The sequence below is a fragment of the Penicillium diatomitis genome (assembly GCF_028827545.1).
Source record: "Penicillium diatomitis strain IBT 30728 chromosome Unknown utg000004l_segment0_segment0, whole genome shotgun sequence".
In the NCBI taxonomy this organism is placed as follows: Eukaryota; Fungi; Ascomycota; class Eurotiomycetes; order Eurotiales; family Aspergillaceae; genus Penicillium; species Penicillium diatomitis.
This window is the reverse complement of record NW_026623176.1, coordinates 3,867,761-3,885,209: the sequence shown is the minus strand read 5'-3', so window position 1 is coordinate 3,885,209 and position 17,449 is coordinate 3,867,761. Positions and strand designations below refer to the sequence as shown.

Below are 17,449 nucleotides of genomic sequence, written 5' to 3'. Positions count from 1 at the left end.
GAACGTGCAACTTGTTTAGATCCCCCTACCAGGCCTACGACGTCATGAAACCCGGTCATTGCGACTGAGCAGCCTGGAGCAACTGCTCGTCCGTCAGTCTGTAAGGAGAAATGCCGACCACCAAGAGGCAAGCATCTCGGAAACTTCCATTTCAAGCGGATCGACAGATCTCGATCGGTTTAGTGCACGTACAACATGGAAATCATGATTTTAATGCGGAGGGAGAGCGCAGGTCACACACGGAAAAGCAGCCTACCTGGTGTTCAATCGAGGCGACATGAGTCAGGTCGCAAAGTATGGTGCAGGTTAAGCGAGAGCTACGCAAGCGACGGAGTAGCCTCGTGAACGACCAGAAATTGCCTTTGGGGGGGGGGTCTTGCTGATCACTACTAGGGGGCGGGCACTAAGGTTACTTGCTCGACTTTGTTCCTGTATCGCTTAGATGCGTATCGCAAATTTAGATTATTGTGGGCTTCTTCTTCTTCTTCTCCTCCTCACTTTGGTTAGGTACCTAGGTTGTACTGTGTCCTCCAAGATAATAGTTAAAGTGGGGTCGCAGGCGTTAGGCCTGTTCTATCTTAGCGCTGTAGTTTCGGTCTTGTAATATAGGCTCTCTCTCTTCCAAATAGCGCAAGAAAGGGCGGAAACAGTACAGTATTATTTACGATCTGGTACTGGGACCCCACTTTGACTATTATCGTGGAGGGCAGAGGTACGGTAGGCCGGACCCTCAGTCCTTCCTTAGCGTGGGTCCAGTTCTGCATTCCGCACTGCGCACAGAGCGCCCAGCGCAGAATCCGGGGTAACTAGCCTCCATGACAGGCAACCATTCCGAGTCTCCTCGCCTTTCTTGTTACTCTTCGGCCGGTTTCCTGGTCTGTGTTCGCATCTTGCGCAATGTCCTCTGGTGGGGATCGAACACAATCAGACCATTAAATATGTGTTCGTTTTCAATGTCTGAGACTGTCGGCCATTTGTCATTCAGACAGAGCCCTTGCATTACATTATTTCCATAAAATCACGTCTTCAACTTCCAAAGATTCGGGGGCATTCTATCCGGTGCAAACATGGGCAGATCAATTACCTCACTCAAGCAACTAATTCGATGTCGTCGAACGTAGACTACGCCTGAAAATCACGCACATCTCATCGGATCTATTAATGATGTCAGTCTCTTAATCCCGCAGGAAAGAGAGGAAGATCAACAACTACGGTTGTGTCATTTTCCGAGGTCATTGCTCCCTCGATGGGAATCAGTTGAACGCCCTCGTGGTCGGCGCATAGAAAACAGGGTCAAGCGACCGACGTAGGTGAAAACATAATAGATTATCGTGCGGGCGTGTATTCCACCTTTGTCATTGAGCGCTGAGTTATTCCGTGAAAGACCACCGACACGAATCGTTTGACATGCCTTCCACCAGGTCCGTGTCAGTGGGAGCTTTTCAGAGTTCTTACTTATTTTTGGGTGCTCTTCGTATATATGACTTCGTAGATAATTTGTCTAGTCTTAGAAAGTTTTTATCTCGAGTTCATCATTCAATTACTAGTCCACTTCACCCCGACCATCTACTGGATCTCAATCCAGTGAGTCCACTGAGTCCAGTATTGTCCATGTTCAACTTGCTCTAATGAAGTACTGTACCAGTGTACCGTATGTATGTAATGTACTAGCCAATGCTAGAGCTTGAATGTATTGAGCCAATGAGCCATGGCCCATTCGTGACACCATTACAGTAACCTCATACAGTATCATACGCACATCACCCTCCCGCTTCTGTATGTATGTACCTCTTGCCTCTTCTCTCCCTGGAGTCCCTACCCAGACTAGACTAGGCGTGCATGAGCGAGTTTGACAGCCACCCGCTCGGGCACGATGCGACGGCCACCAACCGACGGAAAAAAAAAAGTGACTAAGCCCATAATCTACAGTGCCGCCGTGAGGAGTCTCCCCTTCCCTTTCTCATGCAGATGATAGCCTTGCCAATCGAGATGGATGCGAAACCCTCGTGGAGTGACGTATGTCTCCCTTTATATTGTTGAAATTCGTGGGGGTTGAAGGCTGAAGGCTAAGGATTGAGAATGATGAGAGGGGAGATTGAACTCTCGCACTTTTACTGAGGGTAATATACTGGCACGAGGCGATCAGAATCGAAAGTGTATCAGTGCTAAGCATCGAGATATGAAGGCGTGGATCAGCGGACTTGCGGAGATGATCGTACTGCTGACTCGGTGTTGGGTGTCTCTAGATGCCAGTAGTTGATTGTTTGTCTATTTCCATGGCAGATGGACAGATGTAGTAATAACAAGATTCATCCGCGGGAGATTCTCACCCGATCGTTCTAAGCCTGAGGTACTGGGAATGGGGGTGGAATAAGATTGGTAGCGATAGCGCTGCAGGTGGTGGATAACACAATCTTCGATGCGATGAGGATGCAAAGCGCCATATCAAGTAACTCTAACCTTTATAAGACGATGATCGTATAACGTCCCTCTGTGAGAGTCAGGGAGTTTGACCGAGGGTGTCATCGAGCCGAGATGGATACTGATGAGATACGAACAGATACCTAGTGTCAGGGATTACTTGTATGAAGGATGGAGGCACTCGTACCGTATAACATGTAAGTTACGAAGTTGGTAAGTCTTACCAACTTACTAACTAATTAACCATCACATTAATACATGCCCGCCTTATCCCTCTCTCAATTGCGACAGTGCAACACGACTAAATCGCCCAGACACTACCATTCCACCGTTCAAAGTACCAAGTAGATCAGTAGAGCAGTGACTCAATGAGTACTGAGAACAATGCAAAACCTGTCTTTGCCCACAACCCCGTGTAGTCACGTACAGCCCTCATTCAAGCGTCTGATCCGGACCCAGGACTCGTGATTAGCTATCAACCTAGCTGCCCGGGCGTCATGCGCCTGCAGGAACCCCGAACGGGTAAGTCTTCAACTCCCCCTGCAGCCTAGCACTGTAGACTGTAAAGTACCAGACTCTGAGTGTATCAGTGTAGTGTACACTATACCACAGTGTCGAGTGTCTACGAGTCCCAAGTTACTAGCCAGTAAACAGTACCACTAACTATACTCGCTCCACCGAGTATATAAGTCTTACTATTCACTATTCACAGCCTTGTACAAGGTTCACGGTGTCGGGGCGTCTTTAATCTCGTCAGTCGTGAGTGGTTACAGTAACAACGTGCGTCAGTCGTACAAGGTATCGTCCTCACGGCTATCGGTCACGAGCATCAGACGAGCTCCACTTCGAGTTCAAGGCTCGTCGCCTCTTCTCGTATCTCGTCCTTCTCCGACAACCCAAGACCACGGAGTTCTGATGTCTTAGATGGAAAATGCATAATCCTCACATTGTTGATTCCTTCGATAACAGTCTAGTACATTCAGACCCGGAAGACCGCCCAGCGCTCAGCAGTCAGCATTGGAGTCAGCACTCGAAAATCATCAGATCAAATCATCAAATCACGATACAAACACTTGAACACACCAATCTCTAAACAAATATCAAAGAACAGCCAACAAGAAGAAAACACGTCCAGAAAAGCCCCCGATGTTGAAAACGTATTCTGGCGACGAATCTCAGAACGCCTCCCTCGCTAGCCGATCATGGCCCATGTCCCAACGTTGCTCGCGGAGAATAGAGTCCGAGGGTCTGGAATGACACTCTGATTGCGTCGTTTGGCGTGCAGCGCGGCACGGTGCCTGATTCATGTGCACGTTGAGGATGGGTCGATGGGTCGGGGGCGTTCAGATTCACTTTAGGTTTGGGTACACTTGAAGTCATGGAGGTATTGTACCGGGCGGCGGGGTAACTTGGTAAGTGAGTCTTTCAAACATTCACATTGGTAGACAGAAATTGAAGGTACCTATACGAACTCGATCTGTTGAGACGCCTGCTGCCTGGTTGGACTGGTAGGAGATTACTAGGTTAGTAGGTAGTAGGTACTCGGTAGTTTGCTCGTTGCTATAATTAAGTGGGACTAAGCCTAGCCTAGGTCATCGAGGTCCAGATGCTCTAGGTCGATATCATGCATAACATATTGGTACTAATGGACAGCTCCAGCGGGAGGAATATTGAATCAGAGATCAGGGTAGGGGAGTCGAGGGAGAGATGAAACGCCCGACGCGCTGTCCCCGATCCCTGTCAGTGTCGGTGCATTGAGTTCTTTGGTAGACACTAGGCAGTTACACTGACGCAGCACCTGGACATTGGCGGGGAAAGCACGCTACTTGTGCTGGGCGCTCCACATTTCTACAGGACTTACTACCTAAGTCCTTACTCGGTTGAGTAGTAAACTGAGCAGTGACCAGAACATAGTTATAACTACGTGGCTTGATGGGTGTAGTATGCGAGCACCGTGCAATCAGGGGTAACGTTGATGAATGATTCCCATTCGAATACCCAATTCGCGATTACAAGACCGTCTCGACGGCGTAGGAATGCCCCAAAACGCTCTGCCGCATCATCCTCCTTCTATTCCTCTTCGCCTCGACAGCCCAACTCTGCCAACAATGTGTGCTCGGTCTTGAGACTCCCCGCTTTCCCGTCCGATTCCCAACCTCCCCTTTGGCACGGTAGAGACGTAGCCAGCCTAACGACTCAGGGACGCCACATCCACATGCACGGTTCCCCCTGGTCTACAGTATAAGAACGTTTGATAAGCTTGGCGTGCAACCGGCAGCAGTGCATTTGAACAGGAAATGGCGCTAGCGAGTCACGGGTGCATGACCAGCAAACCCACGCACCTCCCCCCCCCCCCTTCGTACGGGAAATTACAATCAACAACACGTTGTGGGATGGCGCATTCCTTTCGCGCGTGTTTCGGTTGGCAAAATGCGGGGAAATCCACCCTCCATCGTTGTATCGAGTAATGTGTTCAGGTGCTCGGGCCCCCCTTCACTGGACTATTCCTGATCAGGCCAAGGTCGTGGAAATGGCGTCCGCCACTTTACCCTGTTGAGGCAAGGACGCAGCTGCCAGATCTCATGCGAAAAGCGAAAGCTCTTCGCATCCACCTCCCTGGGCTTGCGTCGGCAGTCTTGCTCCGGCTGAGCCAACAGGGTCATCGCTTCCCACACTGGTTGCTCGTAATTGGACCGATGTTGAAGGACGCGAGGGAAGGTTCGTCCGGGTGATATGCAGCAGATGATCAGAGACCCCATTTCTCGATGCCAGATGACGAACAAAGATGGCCCGTTGCTTGGCGCGTGCAGGGGAAAAGAGGAGAAACTCAGACATGGCAAGATATAGAAACTGGGTGTATCTTGGGGGAGGCAAAGGCAGCGTGTGGTATAATCACGCTTATCGCACCTTCTCAAATTCACGAAACAGTCCTGCAGGAGAGATGATCCTGGGCGAGAAGACCAAGATCTTTGTTCCTCGGTTTCGGTTGGTCTCCTGCTCCTCAGTTCTCTGGGGTGCATAGATCAAAGTCGGAAGTCTACAACGGCGCTGCACTGGTTCACTCGCCAGTCTTGTCTCGGGATTCGGCCGGGATGCGAACAAGAGTTGACGGTAAGCGAGGTTCGCGCGAGGAATCTTCAGTCTCCGCGTGACCAGGATGCACGAGTCCGCTGGCTCGGGCTGTTCAAGGGTTGTTCCCACATTAGTCGAGGGTTTCACTGGTGCGATAAGAAGCCAGATCATGGCGCAGCCGATGGGCTGAAGAAAAGCTTACTGGAGGCTAAACTGATAGCACGTAACACATTTTCCCAATTGGCAAGCACGCATGCAACCGCTGGTGTCAAAAGAAGTTAGCTCACGGTTGCAGAAGACGAGAACGAGGGTCGATTTCCCCGAAAGATAAGGCAGATAGATAAGAAAGAATTGATACCTTCGGTGCCATCCTTTAATGTTCCAATCTTGCTTTCGAGCGCCTGCATTTGCATGGCCAAGGTGGCACTGAGATCCCGCAGCTGTCGCAGATTCTCCAGTTCGGCTTTTTTCGCGGCGATGCGCGCTGATAACGCGGACGAGGGTTGACTGGCCGGTTGACGAAGGCTCGAGCCGGGCAACATGGATGTCGGGCGTGATGAGTAGGCCATTGTCAAGAGGAGAGAAAGAAACTGGTCGGTCGGGCAATCACTGTAAGAGGTGACAAGGACACGGAGTAAATCGCAGTATGAGGTGTTGAGAGTGTGGACAGAGAGAGAGGTTGGCTGGCTCCAGAAGTGTGTTGATGTTGTGTTACCGCCAATCCGGCAATAAATCACTGACAAACATGATCTGCGCCCCTCCAAAAAGACATGCCAAATTGCTGGACCGGGCAAGGCAACGTGACAGCGGTCCCGGGAACTCTCACCCACTGATTGGTTCATATCCGCTGAGTCAGCGGCGACGGAAAACTAAACCCAAAGAAGACAAACGTCAACAGTCCTGTTTACCTTTGGGACCTTCATGTCAGCCCACTGACTGTTGTCCGGTTGGTCATCGCGACCGTCACTCTGAAATTGCGCTGCCGCACTGGCGACACAAGATGGCCAGACTCAATGACTATGCAGCTCCTGCAGAGTCAGTCGAAGCGCGTAAGTGTGATGTTTCTTCCCAATCACTTCCCTCTCCCCGAGGGTTCAACCGAGTCGATGACTGACGCGATCATGTCATGACCAGTGAAACGGCGCTTTGTCCGACAGAACCGCGATATCGTTCGAGTCAACTCCATGCAATCTCTCCGCATCCGCAGTCTCGAATCAGAGGTCTCGCATCTTCTGGCGGAAAACGTCACTCTACGCGAGCAAATCATCAATCTCACTCAAGAGATTGAACGCTACGAGTCGGCCAAGAAACTCAATGAGGGCATCTACGCTATCAAGGCACGACTGGATCGAAAGCTGGCCGAGATGAACGCCTTGACCTCAGAGCTGGGTATGCTGCCTCGTCGAGTGGGCCGATTGCCGGAGAGCAAATCTGAGAACGAACCCGATCGATCCAAAGGAACTGCGGCGGAGACAAGGCCACGAGCTGCGGATGGGGATGCGGATGCCAACGTGGCGGATGAAAATGGGAGACTTTCTCCCATTGTGGAAGACAAATACTATCCTCGGAAAACCTTGGAGTACGTGCTCTCCCCTTCCGTTGATTTGAGCATTTGCGAAAAAGAAGTTTCATGCCCCTGGGTAGAGGACTAACCTTCACAGGCAACAAGAAATCCGCGAACTCGTCCACAACGATGAGACTGACGAGAACCCTTCGAAACAAGATATACCCTCTGCGGACGAGGAAATGCATCATTCGGACCACGAACTCCATCATCCTGATAGTTCACCAATCACTCGTCAGACACAGGAGACGACCGATGCGACATCCCTCCCCCCAACCCTCGAAACCCGGAAAAAGAAAAAGAAGAAGAACGACTCGGTCAATTCGCTCTTCAAGCCACTGCAGGACGCCCGGTCAGAGGCCTCGATCACACTACCGCAGCCCGCAAAATCAGGGTCAAAGCGCAAGTTCAGCCCTGATGAAGACGGGTTTTTGTCCGAGGTCACCTCTGGTGATGATGAGTTCCAGTTCAGCCGGCCGAATAAGAGCCCCTCAAAGAAGGGCGACGTCTTTGGATTGACGAATTCAAGGTTGTCTCCGGTGAAAGTGGCCAATAGCGTGGAACCAGAAGCTGCTCCTGCTCCTGCGCCTGCGCCTGCGCCTGCTCTGCCAGTGATCTCGAGTCGCAAGGTCCTGGAGCCTAGTACGTGACTCTCTTCTTTACCGATCCTTCCCCACTTAAGTTCTTATCTTGATTCGATCTTGTTCTGTCTGCTAACCCGTTGAACAGAGTGCGCAAATGCCAACCTCAAATCTCCTCAAAAGGCCCGGAACTCTGTCAAAGCAGACAAACAGGTCGATCGCGTGCTGGCAAGATCCGGCGAGAACGAGAATACGTATTCTCCGCAAAAACCCAAGGTTCTAGATGTTGGCGAAGGAGAATACCTGAGTCACAAACCCCGGGTGATTCGCCTCGCCGGTATCTCCCAAAAGCCGAAGCGCTCTAGTCGAATCATCGAGCAGGAAGAGCCGAGCACGACTGAAACCCAAGCTCCCTCTGCGAGGGATTCGCCCCGAGTAAAGTCCGGAGAAGAAGCGTCAATTGCAGAAGGGGCTAACGCGTCCCGTCCATCACGGCGTCGTGGGACCGTCGTCAGCTACGCAGAGCCGAACTTGCGGGCGAAAATGCGGCGACCTTCTACAGGGTTCACGGATGCTGTGTCTGGAGCCGGTTCTCGTCGGTCGTCAAGTTTCCAATTCACCCAGACCGACGGCTCTGGTGAGGCCCATACCACGCAGTCTCGCGGCAGTCCCCAATCATCTTCAAAGGGAAACACGACGGGTGGCGAGTCCGGATCTCAAGATAGTTCCGATCTTCTGCAGGCAACCATCTCTCGGCGCCGGCGCAAGGTTTCTTCGGATGATTTGCTCGATTCAGCCCCCGCCGAAGCTTCGTCCAAAGAGAAAGACCAAGCTAGCGCTCTTAAAGAGAAGACCAGCGCAAGAGGCTTGTCGAGAAGACACTCCTCCAACATCAAGAGCGCGAGCGTCTCTCGCGATCCCTCGCGCCATGAGATGGACATGGTCAGTGATATGGATAGTAGCTTCGAGGCTGATGAATCTGCTTCTCGACGGGAGACGCGCATCGCTGCCCGGAGAAGAAGTATGATGGTTTGATTGGCTTGCTGGTTCAAAGGATCTGCGGCTTGAACTACATTGGGACCTGGGTGCATCCTCCAGGACAAGTTGGGTCGTGTGGATCGGCGTTGTTGACCTGTTCCTTCTCTTGTTCTTCTCGCTTCTTGCGCTTGCGTCTACTTTTGTTTTTAGCCAGCATCAGGCGCCGTTTTCTCGTACAGATACCCATTCTTTTGTGTTTTTCCATTGATTTTTCATCCTCGCTCATCATATATCGATTTGCGACAGATTTTTCTTTAAAAGAAAGAGTCACTTGGACTTTGGTGTTGCAATCGAACATGTTGGAAATTAAAAGATATGATTGGGCTCTATTCTTCAATGGAGAGAAGAAGGCTCCGGACCTGCAGCCTCGGCAGTTGGGCTGCCACGCTATTTATGCTATGCTATGTAATGCAATGCTAGTGTGTAAACCAAAAGAAGAATATTAATTAGGCAGCCAAATGGTTGATTGCCTCACTTTGCATGTCTGCATTGTTCTCATCCTTTTCCCCTCATTTCTTCTGAGAAGATGATCTCCGACCGCGTTCCAGCGTATCATGACAATCCACGTCACTCTCGTTAGCTGTGGAGCTGTTGCTTTTTTATCCATTTTCTCAGTTGCATGACTCGTCTCCGTATGCTTTGTGGTCAATCGAGTGTCGAGATTGGGATGCGATTCGCAATTCGCGGATTTCCTAGCGGTGACAGGAACTCATTCCAGTGTCGAGAATTTGTAATTGAGTTTCTTGGGATTCATGGCCGTGGCGCTTTCATTCTGCTTCTCTCATGTGTTGTACCTCTTTCCGCGCTTGACAGGGATATTTCCGGCTCGGGAAAAAGGAAAAGAAAAGTAAAGAGCATGGTGGTCACGATCGCTGCAAGAGACGCAGAATGTTGCATCAAGGTCCCAACACACACGCTTGCTGAATGCTCCACCCCATTTACATCCCCATCGAAGCGGAGAAGGAAAGCGGAGAATACTGTAGCTCGCCTCAAAAGGAAGATCGTTAATCAATACAGGAAGCGACAGAGTGAGGGTAAGAGGGTAATTTTATCGAGATCTCCTTGCTCGTCTGTTCCCTAGGGCATTAAACCCCGTTCCTCGATGCATAACAGGAAGAGGAACAGAACATATCCAGAATGTCCTCACTCATTCATGATTCTCGTGGTTGAGAGCTCTTCGACGGCCTCGGCATCTTTTCATACGCATTGGGGCTGGGCTTTCTCCTTGTGCGCTTGATCTTGCGTTTTGATGATGATGCTGATCCTGACGCTGCGTTACACGGGCCATCGTGACTGTGGTTGTGCTCGTGGCCGTGCTCATGGTCATGATCATGATCGTCATCTTCGCAAGGACTTCGTCCTCGCCGTCTTTGATTCGCACGGCGGGCCATGTCGTTCCGAGAGTCATAATCGCTGTCGGAGTCACTGTCTGAAGAGCTCGAGGAGGATTCTTCGGAACTGCTTTCGCCTACGGGGCGGGCTTTGTGAAAAATACAGCAGACTGATGGAGAGACGGTGGTCAGCAAGTGTATAGAATGCGCGCCGAGACGGAGATTGAAGGACATCTGCGTATGGATCCTGATGCGACACAGAGCTGCCCTTTCAAGTATCTTTGTTTCTTTTTTCTTTTTTTTTTTTTCCGATTGTGCTCGTTTTGGTATCTTTGCACTTTCATCTTCTCAATGTTCGTGGGAGAGGTGAGATTCTACCTTTTGAGCTTTTCTTGCCCATGCCCTCGTTGTCCACAACGTCTTCACTCCACCGAATTCGGCGAGATTGAGAGGGACCGGCGCCGTTCGTCGATGTGGAGGGGGATTCTTCGCCGCGCAGGCGGAGGGTGCCTGTGAGACGGAGGGTAGGTTGTCCATTGGACGTCTCGGTTGTAGATTGCGATGGTATATTGGCTGGATGGCGTGTTCGGGACATTTTAGATGTGATTATTCAAAGTCACCGAGAATTGGGAGGAGAAATTGTTCTGTGGGCGACGATGGCAGAAGGAGCGAAGTGTGTTGGAGAAGAGGGAAAAAAAGAGGGACAAAAGGGTGGAATGATGCAATTGATAAGATTGTCGGGGAAGAAGTGAGGAACGGGACCCGATTCACCGCCCGGCATGGGATCCTAAAAGTAACATCGGATCAGGTACACAGCGGTGGAATACACTGAGACACTTGCTGCTACGCGCAGGACCGGCACTGTAGTTATTCACTCTTTACTAGAAGTGACTTCAATTCTTGGATGTAAGCAATTAATCATCAGGGCCGAAATCATGTGTAGTGGGTTTGTCAAGCTCAAGTAATATCACATTCAATGCAGGTGAAGTTCTCCCACAGTTCCGTCAGACCATCGAGATTTATATTGCGTGGCGAAAGCCTAGAAACCCGACTGAAACACAACAGGAAGTGATCTCTCCTTCACCATCTAGCTACGGAACATTCAACTCAACGCACTCAGAGTAGCAACATGAAAACAGAAAACGGAATTGATTGATAGAAAGGATAAGAACCCAAGATCACTGAAGACAGGAAGATGGTTCCACCCAACCCGTGGGCTGATTCCCTGGCTGTCAGCTGACCTGCCAAGTCAGGTGCCCTTGCCTCCATCCAACTACCTAACTGTGGTCACAAAAACATATTTCCCACATGTACACGTCGAGGTATACATATTCAACAACCACCTTACCCTATGGAACCACGCGACGTGTAATATAATCAGACTAGATCCTTGCGTCCGTACCTAGTCCTACTACCTAGTGCTCTTGGCTAAAACTCCTCGCTGGAGACGATCATATATGTATCAGGATCGAGGGTAATCCTAAGCGAAAACCAAGAGCAAAACCGAGGTACGGGGGAAAAAAGAGGATAAAAAAGGATAAATTCAGACTGTTGATCAGATATTTACCGTGAATTAAGACCACCGGGCAACATGAGAGAGCACGGTGAGTGAGGTTTTATAATTGATTCTGTTTTTGTCTTCGCACCGAACCACACACGAGTAGAGAAAGACCAGGAAAGGCCACAAAGAACAAGTTCGAATCCTTTCAAGATATCCAACCCTGGGGTATTACGGGATGAATGTACCAAGTCCAAAAGCGGAGAGACGAGGGACACAAGGAAGGCACACATGGAAACAAAACAAACTTAAGTAAGAGAAAACGTGACAGAATACACACTTCCAAGTTTCCTACGCCGGGAGCAAGACCACAGGCCAAGGGGGGAAAGAAAGTCAAAAAGAAAGCACACAGGCTGGGCTTCTTCGTTGCAATGTGTGCGCACGGCTTTCTGAGCTTTGGACAGCAATGCGCCAGGTGGCGAGCGCGCTTCCAAATGCTTGTTGATGCCTCAGTCATTCAAATTTGATCTAAAGCTCGTAGAGAGACCAGCCATCGCCAAGACTATCATCCCTCGCACTTTCCGGACCTCCAGTCTTTCCCGCCGTGTCAACCGGGACCGATGGGGTGAATTCGGTGCGCAATTCTTGGTCCAGTCATAGCTCATCTTCCTGGTCCATTTCTGAAGGCTTCAACAAGCCTCCGACCTTCATGGCCCGGCTGCGCTCCGCCGCTTGTGCATCCCGAACAGCCTGCTCACGCTCCTCAGCATACAGATCAGCATTGTCGTCGGAGAACTCCTTGAGAGAGATCAAGAAGTCACGGAGGTGAGTCTTGAACTTGTTCAGATCATTGGTATAAGCGAAGAGGCCAAGGACGAATTGCTTGATCTGGGCTCTGTCGTAGTTGAAGAAAAAGAAAAATGTCAGCACCGAACAATAAAAGCGACGCGTGCGTTACAGGGGGACATGACATGAAGGAGAGAGGTTAGGGAACATGACTTACTCTTGCAAGTTCTTGAAAGCATTCTGGAGGAGGTTCGCAACGTATTCCTGCAAAAACTGCTTGTTCGACGTGCCGGCCGGAGCTTGTTCGGGGGAATAAATGGGCTCTTGGATCTTGCCAGTTTCGACGAACTCAAACATCCGTGACAATAGCATGGCTTGGGACTTGAAGCCAGCCTTGTGATCACTGTCGGTGAGGACGAAGAAGACATCCTGCAGAATCGGCAGATAGAATTGACGGAAGAAGATGCTCGAAGTCTGCGCATCCGCCTCGGCCATGTTGTTCATTAATTCAAAGCACATGGTGAGACCGGTACCCTCCACTTCGCGGTTGTCATGCTTGGAGGCCCACATGCACGAGTCGATGACAAACTTGAACTGTGTGCCATCGAGTTTGAGAAGAGCTGGGAAGCAATACAAGTTGATGGCCTGGAGAAGCTTGAAGAACTGCACCCGGTGTTCAGGGTACTCGTGGAAGTCCTTGTTGATCATCTCTAGGGTGCAGCTGAAGACACTGTCCATGATTGCGGGGATCTTGTCCTCCATTGATGTCTGCCAAGAAAAAATGTCAGCTCCAGTCTCATCGTAACCTCGTGTGGTCCAAGTGAGAAAGAGAGCGGTGAAGAGGGAAACTTACGTGAAGCTTGTGCACGATGGTCGTCATCACGTGTAGCACCTCAGCCTCTCGTGCATCAGGCACATTACGGTTGTAATCGATCAGAACCGCCTCGAGCAGGGGTGGGACCATATTCGTGTTGACCATGTCAACATCGTCGGACTTCTCCACATAGGTGTCGATCAACTTCAGGATCTCCTTCTTGATTGTGCGAAGACCGCGCACTTTGGGAGTCTTGGGCGCGATCGTGCCTAATGGTAGTCACGAATCTTGTCAGTATAACTCCATGAAAGTACGAACCAGAAAAACAAAATGGGGTGATTGTTAGATGAGACCCAAATACAGTAACACGTACCATCATTTGCCACTGCATCGTTAATCAGCTGGCTAGCAGCGCGGTACATGTTCAACATGTCGAGGTAGATGCGGCCAATCTGGGAGTAGAAGTAGGTGCCAATGGATGAGCAAGCCGCAACGTTGGTCTTCATAATGTTGCCAATGATCTTGATGGTGTTGCCATCCTGGAGAATGGCAGCGTTGAGATTGGCCTCTGCGATGATCTGATCCCAGGCCGAGTTGGGCAATGCCATCAAATTCTCGATTAGCCGGTCCTGGAGACCCTTTTGACCTTGCGCCGAGATCATGTAGCCACACGCCTCGTAGAAAGTGTGAATTTGCTGAGGCGACAAGTCCATGGTGATTTTCCGCATGTTGCGCACAATCTCCTCGATGAAGGGCTCATTCTCACCGGGCTGCAGCGCGACAAAGTGTCGCCGGCACTTGTTGGCAATCTTGATGAAGGTATCACACGCCATGTCCTGAACACCCTCGTGGGTTTCGTGCATGAACTCGAAGAGCTTGTTGACGACGGTCTTGAGGAACTTCCAGTGAGCCTTCAAGAATCGCGGGTACTGACCGACAATGTACATGATGTTACTGGCCACGACCGCCTTGTTGTCTTTGCCACGCTTCTGTTCCGTCAGACCGAGCAGATCCTTGATGACCGTAACTAGGAACCGCTTTTCCGTGTCCTCATTCATGGCGCCAGAGATAGAGCCAATGGCCCAGCAAAGAGTGTTGCAATTGGCCCAAGACCACTCAGTTCCGTCCACTTGCTTGGCCAACTTGTCGATCATGATGGTCTCGGTGTCCACCACGTCCAAGTGAGTGAGGTAGACAAGACATTCACGGATGGTCTTGTACAGCTGAATGGTGTCACTCTCTTTGACGAATTCGCGAACGATCTCGCCCTCCTCATTCTCCACGATCAATACCTCCTCAGGACGAACCATCTTCTCGATCATGACCGTGCGCAAGTTCGAAAGCACAGTCTCATACTTGTGCTTGCGAAGGGGGTAATTGGCAAGCGCACTGGGATGAGGGGCGCCGCCATTGGACATGCCGCTCACGCCCATCGTCACGAGCGGGTTCATGTCGGTAATGGGCAACTGCTGCATCTCCTCGTAGAGCTCCTGGACCAGGCGAGTCCAGTAATCCAGGCAAATCTTGAACACCTCACGGTCATCGATCTGACTGATTCGGATCAGGTAAAAGTGGGCATGCGTGAGGAAATCTTGATTGGGCAACTTCTCGATGAGCTGTTGGGGGGGAGGAGGAAAAACGGTCCCGTCAGCATACAACCTCGGAAATGACAAATTAAAGAAGAAAAAAATAAATCGAGCGACGGCTGATCGATATGATCGATGAGTTGTCTACCCATGCTTGACACTTACATCCAGGTGGGCACTGAAGAAGCTGGAGAGGAACAGAGCCAAATTGGCAACAAATTCCTGGTCGCGAGAATTGCTTCGAGCGTAAGTCTCCTTCAGATCCAGCGACAGAGGAATCACATTGGAGACGGTTGTCAGGGTCTCAGTGAACATGTGCACCAGTCTTTCGTCATAATTGTATGGAGCACCGATTTGCAAGCCACCAATCTCCGTAAGGCACTTGAGGGTCAGGTTTCGGAAGTCCGGCACGTCCAAGAACCGAGTGAGGAGTGTGTTGATGATGGGCGTTTCGAAAATGTAGCCCAAGGGAATCCAGTTCAGGAAACGGAGCAGGGTCTCGAGGGTTGCCTTGACAAGACTGGGCTGGGTGGCGGTACTGAGGACTTCGGAGCAGAGCTGGAAGATCGAGGAAAATTCCTGGGTCATGGAAGTCTTGAGGTTGCGAGCCTTGACGGACGTCATCTGGTCCTGTGAAAAATCAAAGACCTCCTCCGAGAGCAGACGGAGAATGGCCATGTTGTTCTCGCAGATCGACAAGCTCGCATGGCACGAGGAGACAATCTCATTGATAAAGGTTGGCCAGTTGTGTGGCCATTCCTGCTTCAGGATTGAAACCAAGACGAGGTTAAGTTTGTTCAAAAAGGTGCGTTCGGAGTGGAGTTTTTCTTCGGACCCGGAGCTCTCGATGATGAAATTGACAATGAAGTTTCGGATGCCTAGAGCACAGTCGTGGATCCAACGTCAGAATTGCCGTTGCCGTTACAACACAGGAGGAAGAAACAAGAGAGACCACGGCAAGTGGCGATGACGGTTGTCACACGGAACTTACCTTGACATTGGTCTCGAGGCAAGACCTTCCACCGGGTCATGATCACATCGTCAAGAACTTGCAGAGCGATGTCTAGACATTAGGGGAAAAAAGGAGATTCATTAGCACAAGCTTCCTTGTGGAATCAATGGGGGATCACGGTAAGTGGTCATCCCATTGAACAAGTTCAATTCGCATCCAACTCACATTTTGTTTGGGGGTATGTTGCCTCCTGGAGGATATTGCCCACGGTGACCCAAGCATCGGGATTTTGTTTGAACTAGGAATGAGATAGAAGTGAGCCACAGATCATGGACCGGGGATCCCGAAACATGAGCACTTGTCGCATCGTGATGTTCGTGGGAGAGGGGCACAGGGGAAAAAGCTTACCTCAGTCAAGGTCTGCTGAGCTTGTTTTTGCTGTTTGGAAAGCCGTGAGCTTCGGATTCGTCATTGACCAACAAGGAGCGACGTCTGCTTTCACAAGAAGTAGGTTAGGAGGGAGCAGTGGAAGACATGACGTACCACATCGCCTTTGCCTTCATAAAAGGCGCGGACAGTGTTGTCCAACTCTTGTACTGAGACCGACATGCCGGCGCAGAAATTGGCGCTTTCGCCCTCACGGAGTGGCCGTCACCGAGGCGTAGTGAAATGACAGGATTGGAACCCGAGCCAGAGGGCGAAGAGAGGGGTCAATCCAGAAAGCGGGGGGGGGGGAGGGGATTCCAGGTGGTGGACGGTGCGAGTCGAGAATTGAGCAAACTCCAAAGCGACACTAAAAGGATCAGCGCGATGAGGTTGTGAGGATTAGTGAAGGGTAAATGGCCAAACAGAGGTTGGAAGGTTCGATTGATGGGGTTGCTTGTCGACTGGTGGGGCACCGCGAAAGGGAACGAAGTGGAGGGGTCTTTGGGTGAGCCCAAACACCTGAGCTCTCGCTGTCTCTCTTCGGTCTTCACCACTTGACCGCCCACTACTTTAGGGGAACCCTCACTTAAGCAATCGCAATCGCGATTGCCAACTGCCAACCGCGACCGGGACCGGGACCGGGACTGGGACGTCGAGCCACGGGTTTCGGAGACACCGCGAGTTCAATGATGGAGAAAAGAACCTACGTACAGAAGCTTAGGACCAGACCGGAGATCGCGATCGAGCGAGAGACTAGCAGCGGATCGCTTTGTGGATTTGTGCAGGAAAAGAGAGGGGCAGCTCTCGTGGAAAAAGGGTCTGGAAGTGCTTCGAAGACCACAAACACTTTTTGTACTGGCGGTGAAGGCGCGTCAAGCTGAGCGGGAGAAGTTGACTTTGGGCTTGGTGAGCTTGTAAGACTAAGAACTGGCCAGCCCGACCGGGAGTAGACAGTAGTAGACAGTAGACAGTAGACACTTGACAAACTCACTACTGAACAGTAATGACTCTACTGAGTACCAGGAGTAGCAGTGGGTAGTAGTGGTGTGGCTTTACTGCCGTGCCTCGGCTGGCATAGCTCATAGCGAGTCTACTGCGACTAGCTTTTTTGAGTAATATAGCAGTGATTTGTCAGTGACAGAGGTTCGATGCGAGTCATGGTGGCAGCAGCTACTGGCTAGTCGATAGCTCCCTAGTAATACTAAGTACTAGACCTTGGAAACCATGCATTCCTCCGTTCGTAGCCAACGTCGATCAAAGATAATACTCAATACTGTGCCCTGAGGCCGTCGTATCCGTAATGAGGCGTGAGGCGTGAGGCGCCTTGCATGGCCACTAACAGAGCGGAAGAGTTTTGGAACGGGCGGCTGGTAAGCGATG

General features: G+C 50.8%; 4 protein-coding genes across 4 annotated transcripts; 1 reads left to right on the top strand and 3 right to left on the bottom strand.

Moving 5' to 3' along the window:
* Positions 1 to 5,319: 5,319 nt before the first annotated feature.
* Positions 5,320 to 6,062, bottom strand: N7539_004469 (DASH complex subunit DAD2; the record flags this gene model as incomplete). Its single annotated transcript, XM_056934071.1, has 3 exons — positions 5,320 to 5,639; positions 5,696 to 5,755; positions 5,852 to 6,062. 3 exons carry the CDS (start codon positions 6,060 to 6,062, stop codon positions 5,320 to 5,322), a joined length of 591 nt encoding a protein of 196 aa, XP_056791612.1.
* Positions 6,063 to 6,493: 431 nt separating this feature from the next.
* On the top strand, positions 6,494 to 8,673 carry N7539_004468 (shugoshin family protein; the record flags this gene model as incomplete). The annotated part of the gene is made up of 4 exons (XM_056934070.1): positions 6,494 to 6,542; positions 6,628 to 7,072; positions 7,155 to 7,699; positions 7,787 to 8,673. The coding sequence occupies 4 exons, from the start codon at positions 6,494 to 6,496 to the stop codon at positions 8,671 to 8,673; spliced, it is 1,926 nt and encodes a 641-aa protein (XP_056791611.1).
* Positions 8,674 to 9,827: 1,154 nt separating this feature from the next.
* N7539_004467 (PPP1R11/YPI1 family protein) lies at positions 9,828 to 10,602 on the bottom strand (the record flags this gene model as incomplete). Its single annotated transcript, XM_056934069.1, has 2 exons — positions 9,828 to 10,177; positions 10,386 to 10,602. 2 exons carry the CDS (start codon positions 10,600 to 10,602, stop codon positions 9,828 to 9,830), a joined length of 567 nt encoding a protein of 188 aa, XP_056791610.1.
* Positions 10,603 to 12,159: 1,557 nt separating this feature from the next.
* Positions 12,160 to 16,252, bottom strand: N7539_004466 (exportin CRM1; the record flags this gene model as incomplete). Its single annotated transcript, XM_056934068.1, has 9 exons — positions 12,160 to 12,400; positions 12,509 to 13,059; positions 13,145 to 13,374; positions 13,479 to 14,721; positions 14,857 to 15,569; positions 15,683 to 15,754; positions 15,869 to 15,941; positions 16,052 to 16,081; positions 16,187 to 16,252. 9 exons carry the CDS (start codon positions 16,250 to 16,252, stop codon positions 12,160 to 12,162), a joined length of 3,219 nt encoding a protein of 1,072 aa, XP_056791609.1.
* Between the last annotated feature and the right edge of the window lie 1,197 nt (positions 16,253 to 17,449).